Below are 13,037 nucleotides of genomic sequence, written 5' to 3'. Positions count from 1 at the left end.
TATCAAGACCAACGCATACATTGTGGGATTTACTGTCATTGCTGACCACCACTTCGGTGTTTGCACTGCAATTTCCCCCTGTAGCGACCGCCTCTGGATGAATGTGGGACAAAATGGAGACCCCGACGATTGTGTACGATTTGGATACCTCTGGGGGCTTAATGGAGGTGAGTTTTCTTTACTCGAAGGCCGTGATTAAATAAACACGTTCACATATTGGTAATATTTCACTGCATTTCCCACCGTTGTAGTTGCAGTTACAATCAGAGCAGCATTGCATGTTGTCAAAGCATTTCTGTGCGAGCTAACTCTGTAGTTTGAGTTGCCAATGGAGGCCACAAGTTAACATTACCGCCCCCACCACCCCGAGATCAGCATAAAATGGTACATGCAGCACAGAGTTGCATTTTCAAACCCTGTAGGCTTACAGTCGTACTGCTCAGCCGAGATATCATGTCACAGAGCTGAACAACTTTTTAACAGCAAATCCAAACATTACTGGCGCCGCCGAAGTCAGAGGAAGTCGAGAAGAGGAGTCGGAAGTTGGTGAGAGACGTCCGAAGGAGCGGCAGGGCCACCAACCACGACACCTGCGATAGCTGCCGGGAGGGGGGAGATCTGCTATGCTGTGACCACTGCCCCGCAGCCTTCCACCTCCAGTGCTGGTAAGGTTACATGTTGCATGCGCCCTACCAATGCATGCTAAAAACAGACTAGAGTAAAACAGACTCACCATTAGGTCCATTTATAAATGTTTGATGCTTGTCACCATGATTAGGTAACGCTTTGCTGGTTTTGGTGCTGCAGGAAATGAGCAGGAGACATGCAAGTGAGTGAAGTCTCTAGACAAGACTCTGTTCCTGCAGCGTTGAATGAAATGTGCAGTTGTTGCTCAGCACAAATGGCGCGACTGCTAAAACAGCCGAGGTCATCATTTATTTTAGTAATTAAATATTCAGACAACGTGGTTACACATCATATTAACAATGCTTCCCACGCGTCAGAAATCTGAGCTTGCTCGAAGAAGGAAACAATTGAAGTTTGATGCACTTACATTTAACAAAGCCTCGGAGGCCCTTGTTGGTATATTAACAGGAACGCAGCACAACAGTGAATAGATAACACGATCCCATATACAAATTATCAATCATATATCATAATTATTTTAATATTGATTGATGTAGATGGAAGAATACCCACAGTTTGAGAAGCACTAGTGTATGTGAACAGAAGAGGGCGACAGTGAGACTCGTGGGGCAATTCATTAACTTGGTATTTTAGTCCAATGAGTTTCCCGTGGAGTTGTTTATAATACTAATTAAACAATATAATATTATGTTCTTAAGTCGCGTGTCTTGCATGTTAGGTTTAGCTATAGGCGCATTTATTTTTACTGAATGGATTATGGTATGTATCTGCTAAGTTGATGTAAACTGGTGTCGGCTAACTTTAATGAAGCTAACTGTTGTTTCTCGGTTTCTGGTTAGCGTTTACCGTTATGTGACGACTGGTCAATAGCACCATATCGTTTGTTATTAACCCTGGAAAGACTGTTTTCATGTGAAACGCGGGGGCTACCATTTAAAGCGTGTGCACGTAGCAAAGCAGTGGGCTCTGCTTGTACTCGGTCCTCCCCTCCTGTCGTGGCTGCATCCAGCTATTGCTGCTAAAAATGGAGTCTGTTTACAATATGGCGACCTCCCTGCTCCTTTTTTGCTGTTCCACCGCCATCTTATCAACTCTTTAAATGAAGCGTTGAGAAAACAAGGTTCATTCTTAATAATTTGGGCAAAATGTATTGTTTCACTGATTTGAGATAGCGGTGCAATAGAGTTGGGTGCGGACATTGTCTGACAAGGCGCCCGCAATTCATAGCTTTTGTCCGGCGCTGCTCAGCCCGGTTCTCCATGAACTTACTGGTAGCACCACGAATGCTTACCTGATTGCGTTTGTGTGTAAAATAACAGAATGTATGACTGTATTTATATGGACAGCTACATTTTTTTATGTAAAGCCCGTTTTAAACTATTCTGAATCAGACTCAGCCATGCAAGCAGTCTTTTCTGATTGTCTTAACCTGAATATGGCCATATTCTTAAAATCTGTTTTTGTTGATCTATATACATATTATAATGTCAGCGGAGTCACATGTGTACCACAATATAGATGTTTATCATAATCAGACTTTACTGAGTAACAAACAAAAAGGAATATGAATAGAATATACAACCAGTAAGTCATGTAAACATCATCTGAACTTTTTTTTAAATCAAGCTAAAGAATCTATTATTGTTCATGTTAACAGTCCGCGATGTAATTTACTTCTGTTTTCAGCTGTGGCTTGCTGGTTATGCAGCAGTTATGCTGTCCTCCTTTACGTACTGTATTTCTGCCCCTTTCTACAGTTTGAGTATGTTCTATGATGGAACTTACTGTTGTCATTTAACTGGTCAATTTATGATCAGTGTGATTAATATATTTGATTTCATATAATAATTCATCATACATGACTAACTTAATGGGCAAACAACTTGGTTGAATAATATACTGGCTCATTGTTTGAGTAACAATGTCATATTCAGTGTAGGTTTATATTTTTAGTTATCAGCCACATCGTTATAAATTAAGTGTGACTTGCCATTGCATCATTATCCTTTGCATCTTGTCTTATATCGACATAATTCACCATATTAAGGCAGGTGGTCCTGAGTTAACTTGCTGAATGTAAACCTGTTGTGATAACTTTCAATGTACTTAAATATAATTTAAATCAACTGATGCTGTGAGAAACATTTTAATGTCAGGTCTATGTGACTGTTGCCACTTGCCAAGCCAATGAAGATGATTGGTCTTCTGTGCATACATGTATTCAATAATCATAGTTCATTCTCAAATGTATTTGGAGTGGATGTACAATTGTTAAAGGATAATTCATTTATTTTCTTGAATTATGTTTTAGCTTGGTTACTGATGATTGTCTTATTTTTTTTTAACACAGCAATCCACCTCTGAGTGAAGAAATGCTTCCCCCGGGGGAATGGATGTGTCACCGCTGCAATATACGGAAAAAGGTGATCAATGTTAGTCATTTCAGCTGTTTGATTGAAAATAATCATATGTATGACAACTACATAGGTGTATCAGTATTGTTGTCTTTGTTTTCCCAATCAGAAGCGAGAGCAGAAGCCAGATCAGACCAATGGTCTGCCAGACAGGTCCTTGACCAAGCGCTCTGCTTCCCCAGCCATGGAGCTGGAGCTCAATGCTGGTCCCCTGCGGCTTGATGGCCTGCCTCCGGGAGCCGGAGCTGCAGGGCCGGGTTTACGTGTGGCCCAGGTGCGCCTCTTGGAACGCAGGTCAAGCAGTAGGCCAAGCAGCCGGCCCGGGACACCGACCTCCAACACTTCGTCCACCCCGACCCCCTCAGAGGAGCAGAATGATGTCGAGGAGGAGGTAGCAGAACCAGAGGATGAAGTTCAGGGTGCAGAACTTGAAGGTGCTATAATATCTGCTCCATCCCCACGCCTCCTCAAGAGGCCTTTCCAGCTGCTAATAGCAGCTGCTATGGAGAGAAACCCCACACAGTTCCAGCTGCCCACTGAGCTCACATGTACCACTGCACTGCCAGGTCAGTCTGACATCTTGACTATACTAAGGTGAAGAAATGATATCACGTGCCACACTTCATATTGTTTTGGTGCTTTTTGAAAGTAAATATAGATATTTGGCATTTTTAAAACCTTAAATGAGTTGATGTTAGAACTGTTCTGCTCGGTGGAATCACGGCTTTAGTTAACATTTTGTTTTGTTGATGGTGTAACAGCAGGCGAAAATCTGCTTTTCTAATTTCTCAGAAATCCAAAAACAAACAACAAAAAACTCTATGTCGATGTGAGTCTTAGAAATAAATAAATAAAGTGTTACATTTAGTGCAACATTTAGTGTTGCAACCTTGAAGCTCTGGAAAGCAAAATCACAGACCTTTTAAAAAATATATTTTTCCAAACGTCCTCTTGGATTTTTAGGCAGCAGTAAACGGAGGAGAAGAGAGGAGCTACTGGGGAAGCCATTCAGACGGCCACAGCATGAACTGGATCCCAATGGCCTGGTTCCGTTGCCAGTCAAAATTTGTTTCTCATGCAACAGGTTAGTATGACCAGATGACATTATGTGCTTAAACACAATGCTGTGTTTCTCATCTTAAACTCATTTTCTTGTGTTTCCTCTCACAGGAGTTGCAGGTTGGCTCCATTGATCCAGTGTGATTACTGCCCCCTTCTGTTCCACATGGACTGTTTGGATCCCCCACTCACAGCTTTACCTGCTGGCAAATGGATGTGTCCGAACCACGTCGAGCACTTAGTGGTAGAAAGCATGGTCTTATCAGAGTGAAACATGGATCATTTTTCACAGCAGTAAATTAGTTTTCTCAAATGTTTGTCTCATTTGTCTTCAGCTGAATCAGAAGACCCTGAGCTTGTCCGGCCGCTGTCAGCTCTTCGACCAGTTCCAGGACAGGATGTCCCAGCATGCTGTCAAATTGGACTTCCTGCGCAGAGTCCATCGGCAAAATGCACCCATCAGGCGCACCATCATCCAGCACAACAGAAAAACTATCAAGGTAGACAACTCTCTTATTTACTGTGCTTCCATCCAGCCGTTTTCATATAGACTTTGAATATTTGTTAAAAATTCTTTGATGGATGCCTGAGATGATCGTATTAATCGTGATCATATTCAAAAAACATATGCGCATATATATATCGGTAGAGGTACATTAACTAATGATTTAATCATTGTGAGGTACCTAAACACAATAAACGCATGCATACTGATACACTAGAAGATGTTAAAGTGATCCAGTGTTTAACAATCAGTGTTTGTTCTCAGGTGCCAGATTCCATTAAGTCCCAATACCAGAATCCTCCTCCCATGCTGTTTCCTGCGGGAGTGCATCAGCTGGAGCTGGTTTGTAGTGGTGTTCCTGACCGTCAGCCCTCAAGGCACCTCACCACAGAGGCTGAACAAAAGGAGGTAGGAAAAACAAATGCTTTAAGAAACTCTTTAAGAAACTCTATTATTTTGCACCATACATTCTACAAATCTAGCCAACTCTAATTTGAAGATTGACTTTGGGGTTTGTCTCAAATGTGATGGTGAGTTGCTTTTAGCTGTGATTACCCCTTGATTGAGGGTGATGAGGAGACAACTCTAACAAGTATTGTTAAAAATCACACAGCTCATCACAGACTGTCACAGTCCTGCTATGTGATCTGATTTACAAATATGTACCCTGATAATGAAATTCTTAAAGTTGTTGTTAAAGAACAGCACTAGCATTTACCTTAGACTTTTGATTGTATTTGGATCTGAATTGGAATAATACAGTTTCATACTAGCTTTAAGTGAATTAAAGGTCCAGTCAAAGTAGTATTTATTAATATATATTTATATATATATGATAGGACAGGCTTCTCTTGAGGATTGGTATATGGTTCTTGTGTAACTAAACACTGTTTTGCTATGTTGAACAGTGGCTGCAGGATGTCATCGCCCTCCAGTGCAGCATAATGCGACACTTCTCCATCAAGCAGAAGACTTCATCCACAGCGACCACACCATCACTAACATCAGCAAAGACTGAGTCTGAGCAGAAAGTTGGTACTAAAACATGTGAAATGTCCGAAGACATGAAAACTCGGGCTTCTTCAGGAAGGATTTCTTCCTCGGAGCCCTGCTCTAAACCCTGCAGCACACCTGATGATCAACATGGGGCCTCTCTTTCACGGGACATGCCAGCAGAGCTGAGTGTTTGTAAATGCAGCATGACAACATGTCAGAACTGTAGGAAACCTAACGGACCTCTAGAACAGGAATGTCAACCTCCCAAGGCCAACGGACCTGTAGACTGTAACAGTTCCTCAGAGTCTTGCAGACAAGCGGAGCTGCAGGGCAGAATTAAGCCCAGTGCAGTGCCTGCAGCCCTTGCACCTACCTCTGTTCTCGTGAACCACATAGGCGCACAAACGGTTAAAAAGGAGCCAGAAAGCACGACAGAGACTTGCTCACTGAAAATCTGCCCCACTGCCCCAACGATATGGCCCCACAGTGGCCAACAAATCCATAGGAACCAGACGGTGTTCCAGGAGCAGTCGATGACCAGCAACGAAAAACACTTCTCCTCCGTCACCAGCAGTGCCCGATCTGACACACTAATTAAAGGCAATCAGGAACATGACTCGAGCAAGCTGGGATCATCTACACCCACTCCAGGTAAACACTCATGGGGCAATAAACTTCTTACCTTTGGTTCTATTACTGGGTACTTTAGAGGTTCTGTAAAAATTGTATAAAACATTTAACACCATAGCTGCCTGTGTTTACATTAATGGCTGGTAATGCTGCTGCATAATAATACTTGACTTCATTTATACATATTTCTCTATCATTATTTAGATTGCAACATGTAAAGACAATTAAAATTGTCTTACAAATCGTGCAAAACACAGAATCTGACACACCTAAAAAAGAAATATTATTTATGTTAACATTATTTAGGCAATCAATTATTTTTGCGTTATTGAAGAATGATCCCTGATCCTCAGTCAGTTTTTATCCGGCCTTTGTATATCAGTATCTGTGTCTGTGTTTCCTGCTATGCAATTGAGTTAAACATTTGCTTGGGGTCATTAAAACATTGTTAATTTACATGTAAAAAGTTTGTATTAGGAACATTCTACTCAAAAACACTTGGGAGAGGTAAATAATGTTCTTGCAGGCAACACAGCGGCATTCAATTTGACTTTTAACAGTGTATCCGAATCAGCTTCGACATTTTTTACAACAAAATTAGCGGGTATAAGCCTTTTTTAGATTACCATTATAAAATAAGAGAAAACGCCAAAGAAGTTGTATCACAAACACACAATAAACAACCAAAGCAGCAGAACAGAGGTGCAACACGCAACCGAAGATGGCACCATGGGGTACACTGACATGCGCAATGGTTACACTTATACACTTGTATACCTATATGTCTTTCACTTCAGTCCGGCTTGAGCAACACTCATCACAGCTTTTGCAGGAAAGGGATTAGTGCTGACTTTAGATTAAAATGTTCTATTTAGACGAGATCAGCCGTGTCTGTAATAGTGCAGCCCTACAAACCTTGTTGGATTCTGTTACTGCAGTCCTGCAGCAAATTAAACTTGACATTTTGAAGGATGTCCGATCGATTCTGGCAATGTATATTGGCAATTGTTAGCCACTCTGGAGACACCTGACCACTGACACAAAGCAACACTTAATTGCAGACTGTAGCCTAATGGCTCCCTCTTGTGGTCACTGGCAACAATTTCCCTGTTCCCTGTCCAGCTGAACTAATCTGAATTTAAAAAAAATAAACCAAAAAAACATTTAACAAGTATATTTTAACATGTTCACATGTATAAATTGATAAACAAAGTTCCAATCCACTTATATGTCTCCGTTCCATGACCATGTTGTCCCCTGCATGTGTCTTCTCTACAGAGGTAAAGGCTGGACCTGGAATGGATTCATTGCTGCCCAACAGTCTCCCCTCAGTCGCTGACCTGTCAAGTTGCATGAAGAGTGGAGAAGGCGATGATGGAGGTAGGTTCGCTAACTCACTGGTGAGATGAGGCAAACTGAGTCATTAAAGCTGCTTATTGACATTGAATTAAGTCATTGAGGCATTAAAGTCTGGGTATAGATCTAAAATTCTCCACATTTGTCTTATGGTAAATGGTCTGCTATGTAGCAAACAAGTCAGTCAATAATATGGTATGATTACCATCTAATAATGGGTCTGCATTTCTGCCTGTCTGTCTGTAGGCATCATGCTGGACAAACTGGATGCAGAGATGATCAAGCTCCTGGCCTGGCAGAGGATCCAGCAACTTTTCCCTCCCAAAGCACCCAAATCTTTGCTTCCCCCAGTGACCAGTGATACCACCAAAACCCCACCCCCTCACCCTGACAGTAAGACACTTGTGCCTCCTTTACCCCATGTGCCACCATTACCCAACATGCAACACACAAGACAGAAAGAAAACAACATTGGCAGCACCGTTGGTGTCATGGTGGTGTTACTTCTTTAACTTAAGTATTTTTTTCTGTGTCAACGGTTCGCATACTAATACTTGAAAAGGTGCAGATGAGTGCAGACTCCATCACTGGACAGTGGGAATAAATAAGTAGATGTTTACAATACTGTTAATTGGAGCGAGTTAAAAACTTGTGAGTCTCCTGTAGTCCTTTCGCCTGGCTGTATTTGTTGGTTTAATCTATTGAATTTGCAGATAAAATGCAACATGTGTCAAAATTTGACCAGTGGAAATGAGGTATATCTAAACCTCTGACAATGTGCAGTATTAGATACTGTTTGCTCTTAAAGTTTTAACACTGTCGTGCTTGCTAATGGTTAAACTTTGAATGTCCTTGTTCCAGGTCAGAAGAAGGTGCAGGCTCGAGCTGTCTTCTACCCTCTGACAGGAAAAGGAGGAGCTGTCAACATGTGCTATAGGACATTATACATAGGATCGGGTAAGACCTCATAAGGACAGCAACAACTTGTGCTATTATAGTGATGCTGTTTAGTGGTTCGCTATCGGTATGATTTCTAAACCTCTGGTTAGAAATGGAAATCTTCTGCTAATTTTCTGAAGCCTACTAAGATGTGTGTTTCAACAGTAATAGAAAATGGTGATGTCTGCTCTGAAATGCATGATGATGTTTCATATTTTAAATCATTAGTTCAAAATTAAGCAGGGTGGGAATCACACAGTACCTCACAATACATGGTCCACGATCCCAATAATATCACAATACAACAATTCTGTGATGATCAATATATTGCAAGACAATCATGTAGTGGTACATCACGATATCTCTCTGACTGAAGGAAAAAAAAACATCTGTGAAACGATTTCTCTATTTATTTACAACGTAGCCCTCTCCACGATTATCCCGCTGTAAACTCCCTCTTCTTCGGGCAGGTAACTTCCTCCCTAGTTTCCCTTATTCATTTGCACAGAGCCACTGTAAAGGACTGGCAGGGATGGTGAACTTAAAAGTGCCTACATTTGTTAATTAAAATATTGATATTTGTCCTGGTGTATAAATTCTCATGTTGCACATGGGTGGACGGCGATATATCACCAAATCGATATTGTGACCATTGTTCGTAGCTTGCGACACAGCTCATCTTTGTCAACATTCCACCTGAAAAATCTTACGAGTCTTAAAGTTGTGAAACTATCCAGTACTTGGGGGAAAATTTGCTATTAGATGTAACAGGGGTATGTAATTTTCTGCAATGCATGCACATACACACAGTTAACATGCAACAGAGATTCAGTGACAGGTTGACTAAAGAGTGAAAGAGGTGTTCCAAAGTGTGTTAATCTTTTATTTTATTTGTAATCAGGCAGCTTTGCATAAAAGGCATTTGTTGTTTGAATGAGCATGGTTGAAATTAGCCATACTTATGGATTACAACCTTTGTTGATGTTTTTTTAAAGGTGCTGACATGGATGTGTGCCTTACAAATTATGGTCATTGCAACTACATTTCGGGGAAACACGCCTGTATTTTCTATGATGAGGTATGCACTTTTTCCTGTATCGCTGAACTGCACCACAATTCTTAAGTTATTTTAAGTCATGGTCATGATTTTTGTGTTCTGCCCTCTTTAGAATACCAAGCACTATGAGCTGCTCAACTACAGTGAGCATGGCACCACGGTGGACAATGTCCTCTACTCGTGCGACTTTTCTGAAAAGGTCTCGCCATCTGCACCCAGCGGTCTGGTGGCCAAAGTCCAAGGCATCATCCGTAAGAGCAAATTACACATACACTCATAAAAACACACTTCAAAATTATTATAACTCTGAGACAAAAATGGGTTGGATTTTGGTCTGATTAACACTGATTTATCGTGATGTCGTCCAGCCCTATCTGAGTTATGATAATTAAGTCATGAATGCTATATGTCATTTATGGAAGTGATTGTAACCTGATCTAAATGCAAATATGCATTAATCTCCAACAGTTAGCAAGGGCATTTCTAAAATCTCAATATTTAACAGGGAAGTCTGATGTATTTTGTGACTGCATTGCCTAAATCTGGCGATCATGAGCCACATCACAACCCCTTCTGCAATATTTCAGTTCAGTGACTGTCAGTTGAGGATGTACTATGGAGTAATAGAAAATGATGTGCCTGATAGCCAGACTGTGTAGAGTAGAGCCAAGCCGTGCTAGACTGGTAGATTGGGAAAGCGCCAATAGTCTCTGCATTAGAAAACCATTGCTTCTGAATTTATTTTTTCTCTTTAGGCACTAGGCCTTTAATGTTCTTGGTTCCGTCTTCCATTCTCAATTGCTGTATTATTCACATATCACTGCATTTATGGTTACTGGATTCTTAACAAATGTCTCCTGATGTTGTCTGTGTAGGACGGAGTAAGAAGCGTGAGGAGGAGGGTTCCAGCTCTGTGGTGGGTCTGCTGCCACCTGATGGGGTGATGAGCAGCCAGTCTCAGGGCGGCTCTGAGCTATCTTGCACCTGCAAGGCGAGCAGCTCCAGCTTGATAGGAGGCAGTGGTGCGGGGTGGGAGGGCACGGCCCTCCTTCACCATGGGAGCTACATTAAACTGGGCTGCCTCCAATTTGTCTTCAGCATCACTGAGTTTGCAAGTAAGCAGCCCAAAGAGGAGCAAGCAGCCACGTCTGCTGCTAGTTGCACCAGCAGCACCACCAGCAGCAGTAACGCAGCCAGTGCCACCACCAACCCCACCCCCCCTACACCACTACCACCACTGCCCAACACTGCCACAGTGAGCAGCCCCTCCAGCCAGGACGAGGCTGACGCTGAGCGTGTCCCTCCCCACCAAGTGCCCGTATTGCACTCCAGCTCTGTTCCATAACCCGCACAGGAAGTCCCGCCCTCCCTCCTTTTGTTTTGCACCTTTGCAGTTGCAATGAAGGGAAATAAATCTGCACAGCTGGTTGGTCAACAGGGAAAAGTTGATTTTTTTCCTTTTTTTTTTAATGGTTTATATCTTTGCATGAACTTGAAGTATTATTGACAATCTGTTCTGTTTTTGAATGACTGACGGTAACCCTCTGTTCACTTCGACCATTAGGAGTTAGAGCAACATTATTTACCTATGCTCAGTTTTTTGTTTTTTTTTGCCAGTATATGAGTTATGTATGGTGTAACATTATTTTGTCAGTCATCCCATTTAGCACAAACTGTTTATTTTGTAGTATTGAATTCCATACATTCTAATTTCTTTTGCTGCTTTTGCACCACAGGTAGCTATATATGTATGAAAACATACATGCTTATACACTATGATATGTATATATAATGTAAATATATACAATTTGGTGACTCTCAATTGGAGTAGCACTGGATTTCATGTAGATTTACCATTTTTTGGTTTTTAACTGTACAGTTCATGGAATTTGTGATACCATGTGGAGCACCAGAAGTTTTGTGATAAAACTTGTTCCTAGTCTGTATTTTCCGCTGTAGTCCATCTGTAAATACCATAATGTTTTAGCACTCATTTTAACAACATGTGCTGCTCTGTATATAAGCACTCTGTCTGTATCTGCTTGTCTGTTCAAACCTGTAAATACAGAAAGATTTTCTAAGAACAAAATCAGTGGAAGTGTTTTGTTCTATTCAGACTTTTATAAATCTAACATGCTTTTAGATTTCAGACCCAGATTACATTGCTTACAGTTACCAATCAGTCAGTAAAAAGAGTGTAGAGTTTGCTCTTCTGTTGAGGTGTAGTGTATAATAACCACTTAAATGGAGCTTCAACCAATAATAGTCTTCATTATCAATTTGTGTCAACTGTTTTGTGTTTAGTATATGTTTATTTTATTTACTTTTTTAATGGGACAATGAAAAATAACATTACAATGGGACAACTGTCAGAACCACAAAGTTAAGAAAAGAGAGCAGTTTTCTCAAACAGAAGAGCATTATGTTATACCATCATTTCAATGTAATGCTAATAAATATAAAGCAATGAGCACATTTTTCAAAACAGTACAAACAGCACCACACAGTGGATAAATCAGTCACTTTAAAATCTAGTTGATCTCTTAAAATTAAACATCAATGAATTTGTCAATGCCATCACAATGACGAGTCATTGCCATTGTTTACAAATATTGTTTAGCCATACTAATATAGCAATGTAAACTATGGCTGGAGACTTGGTAATGGTCATCACATCCTGTACAGTGTATCGGTACAAACTTGTGTGGGGTTTAAATCAAGAAATTGGACATCATATTGATTCAAATTGTAGTCTCAAAAATAAATGGCAGGCATTACAGTAAGTATGCAGTATTACAGCACTGTACTTTGTTGAAGTAGGTACCTTTTTTTTCATTTTAACAACATCTTGAGCAGTGAAGTGCTCTGTGCCTCCAGGAAAGGTGAGTTAGTGGGAGTTTCTTATTTATTATTATTAAGACATGTTTACCAAAAGACAAATATATAGAATATATTCTTAAATGTGCTTGGGGCAGATGAAACATAAATGAACACAATAAAATACAAGATGAAAAAAAGTTTTTTATCATTAGCATTACTGTGATTACACGTTTGAATATGTTTTTTTTTTTTTCCATGTTTTTCATTTCTGTTTTTTCATTGTTATTAATAATGTATTTAAACTTGAGTGTAGGTGTGAATGTGAGGGTGAATGGTTGTTTGTCTCTGTATGTGGCCCTGTGATGGACTGACAACCTGTCCATGGTGTACCCCACCTTTCACCCTATGTCAGCTGGAATTAGCACCTGCGACGCCTCATAACCCTCATGTGGAGGACAACGTGGTAGAAGAATAAGATGAATGAATGTTTGTTTTATGTGGGTTCCTGGACATTGTGGAGTGGAGGGGAATGAAATCTAAGATCAACTAGCAAATACATATATATCAAGAGCAATAATTGATGGACTGAGTGTCTCATTAGGGAAAACAGAAT

The 13,037-nt window shown here is 40.7% G+C and overlaps 1 protein-coding gene across 1 annotated transcript; it reads left to right on the top strand.

Moving 5' to 3' along the window:
• Positions 1–11,554, top strand: phf12b (PHD finger protein 12b). The gene is made up of 15 exons (XM_083887289.1): positions 1–167; positions 484–665; positions 2,999–3,071; positions 3,172–3,632; positions 4,030–4,146; positions 4,233–4,365; positions 4,457–4,621; positions 4,891–5,034; positions 5,535–6,273; positions 7,531–7,632; positions 7,855–8,001; positions 8,470–8,565; positions 9,543–9,625; positions 9,717–9,855; positions 10,480–11,554. The coding sequence occupies exons 1-15, from the start codon at positions 102–104 to the stop codon at positions 10,947–10,949; spliced, it is 3,117 nt and encodes a 1,038-aa protein (XP_083743415.1). The 5' UTR covers positions 1–101; the 3' UTR covers positions 10,950–11,554.
• Positions 11,555–13,037: the final 1,483 nt, after the last annotated feature.

This window comes from Microchirus variegatus (assembly GCF_963457635.1).
Source record: "Microchirus variegatus genome assembly, chromosome: 3".
Lineage (NCBI taxonomy): Eukaryota > Metazoa > Chordata > Actinopteri > Pleuronectiformes > Soleidae > Microchirus > Microchirus variegatus.
The sequence above is the reverse complement of the archived record's forward strand: the minus strand, read 5'-3'. Positions and strand labels throughout refer to the sequence as shown.

Excerpts from the sequence above, each read along its gene's own strand:
- phf12b (XM_083887289.1), top strand. The coding sequence starts at position 102 with ATGTGGGACAAAATGGAGACCCCGACGATTGTGTACGATTTGGATACC. Across the intron at positions 4,622-4,890 it reads ACAACAGAAAAACTATCAAG|GTGCCAGATTCCATTAAGTC; the intron begins GTAGACAACTCT and ends GTTTGTTCTCAG. Across the intron at positions 9,856-10,479 it reads CAAAGTCCAAGGCATCATCC|GACGGAGTAAGAAGCGTGAG; the intron begins GTAAGAGCAAAT and ends TTGTCTGTGTAG.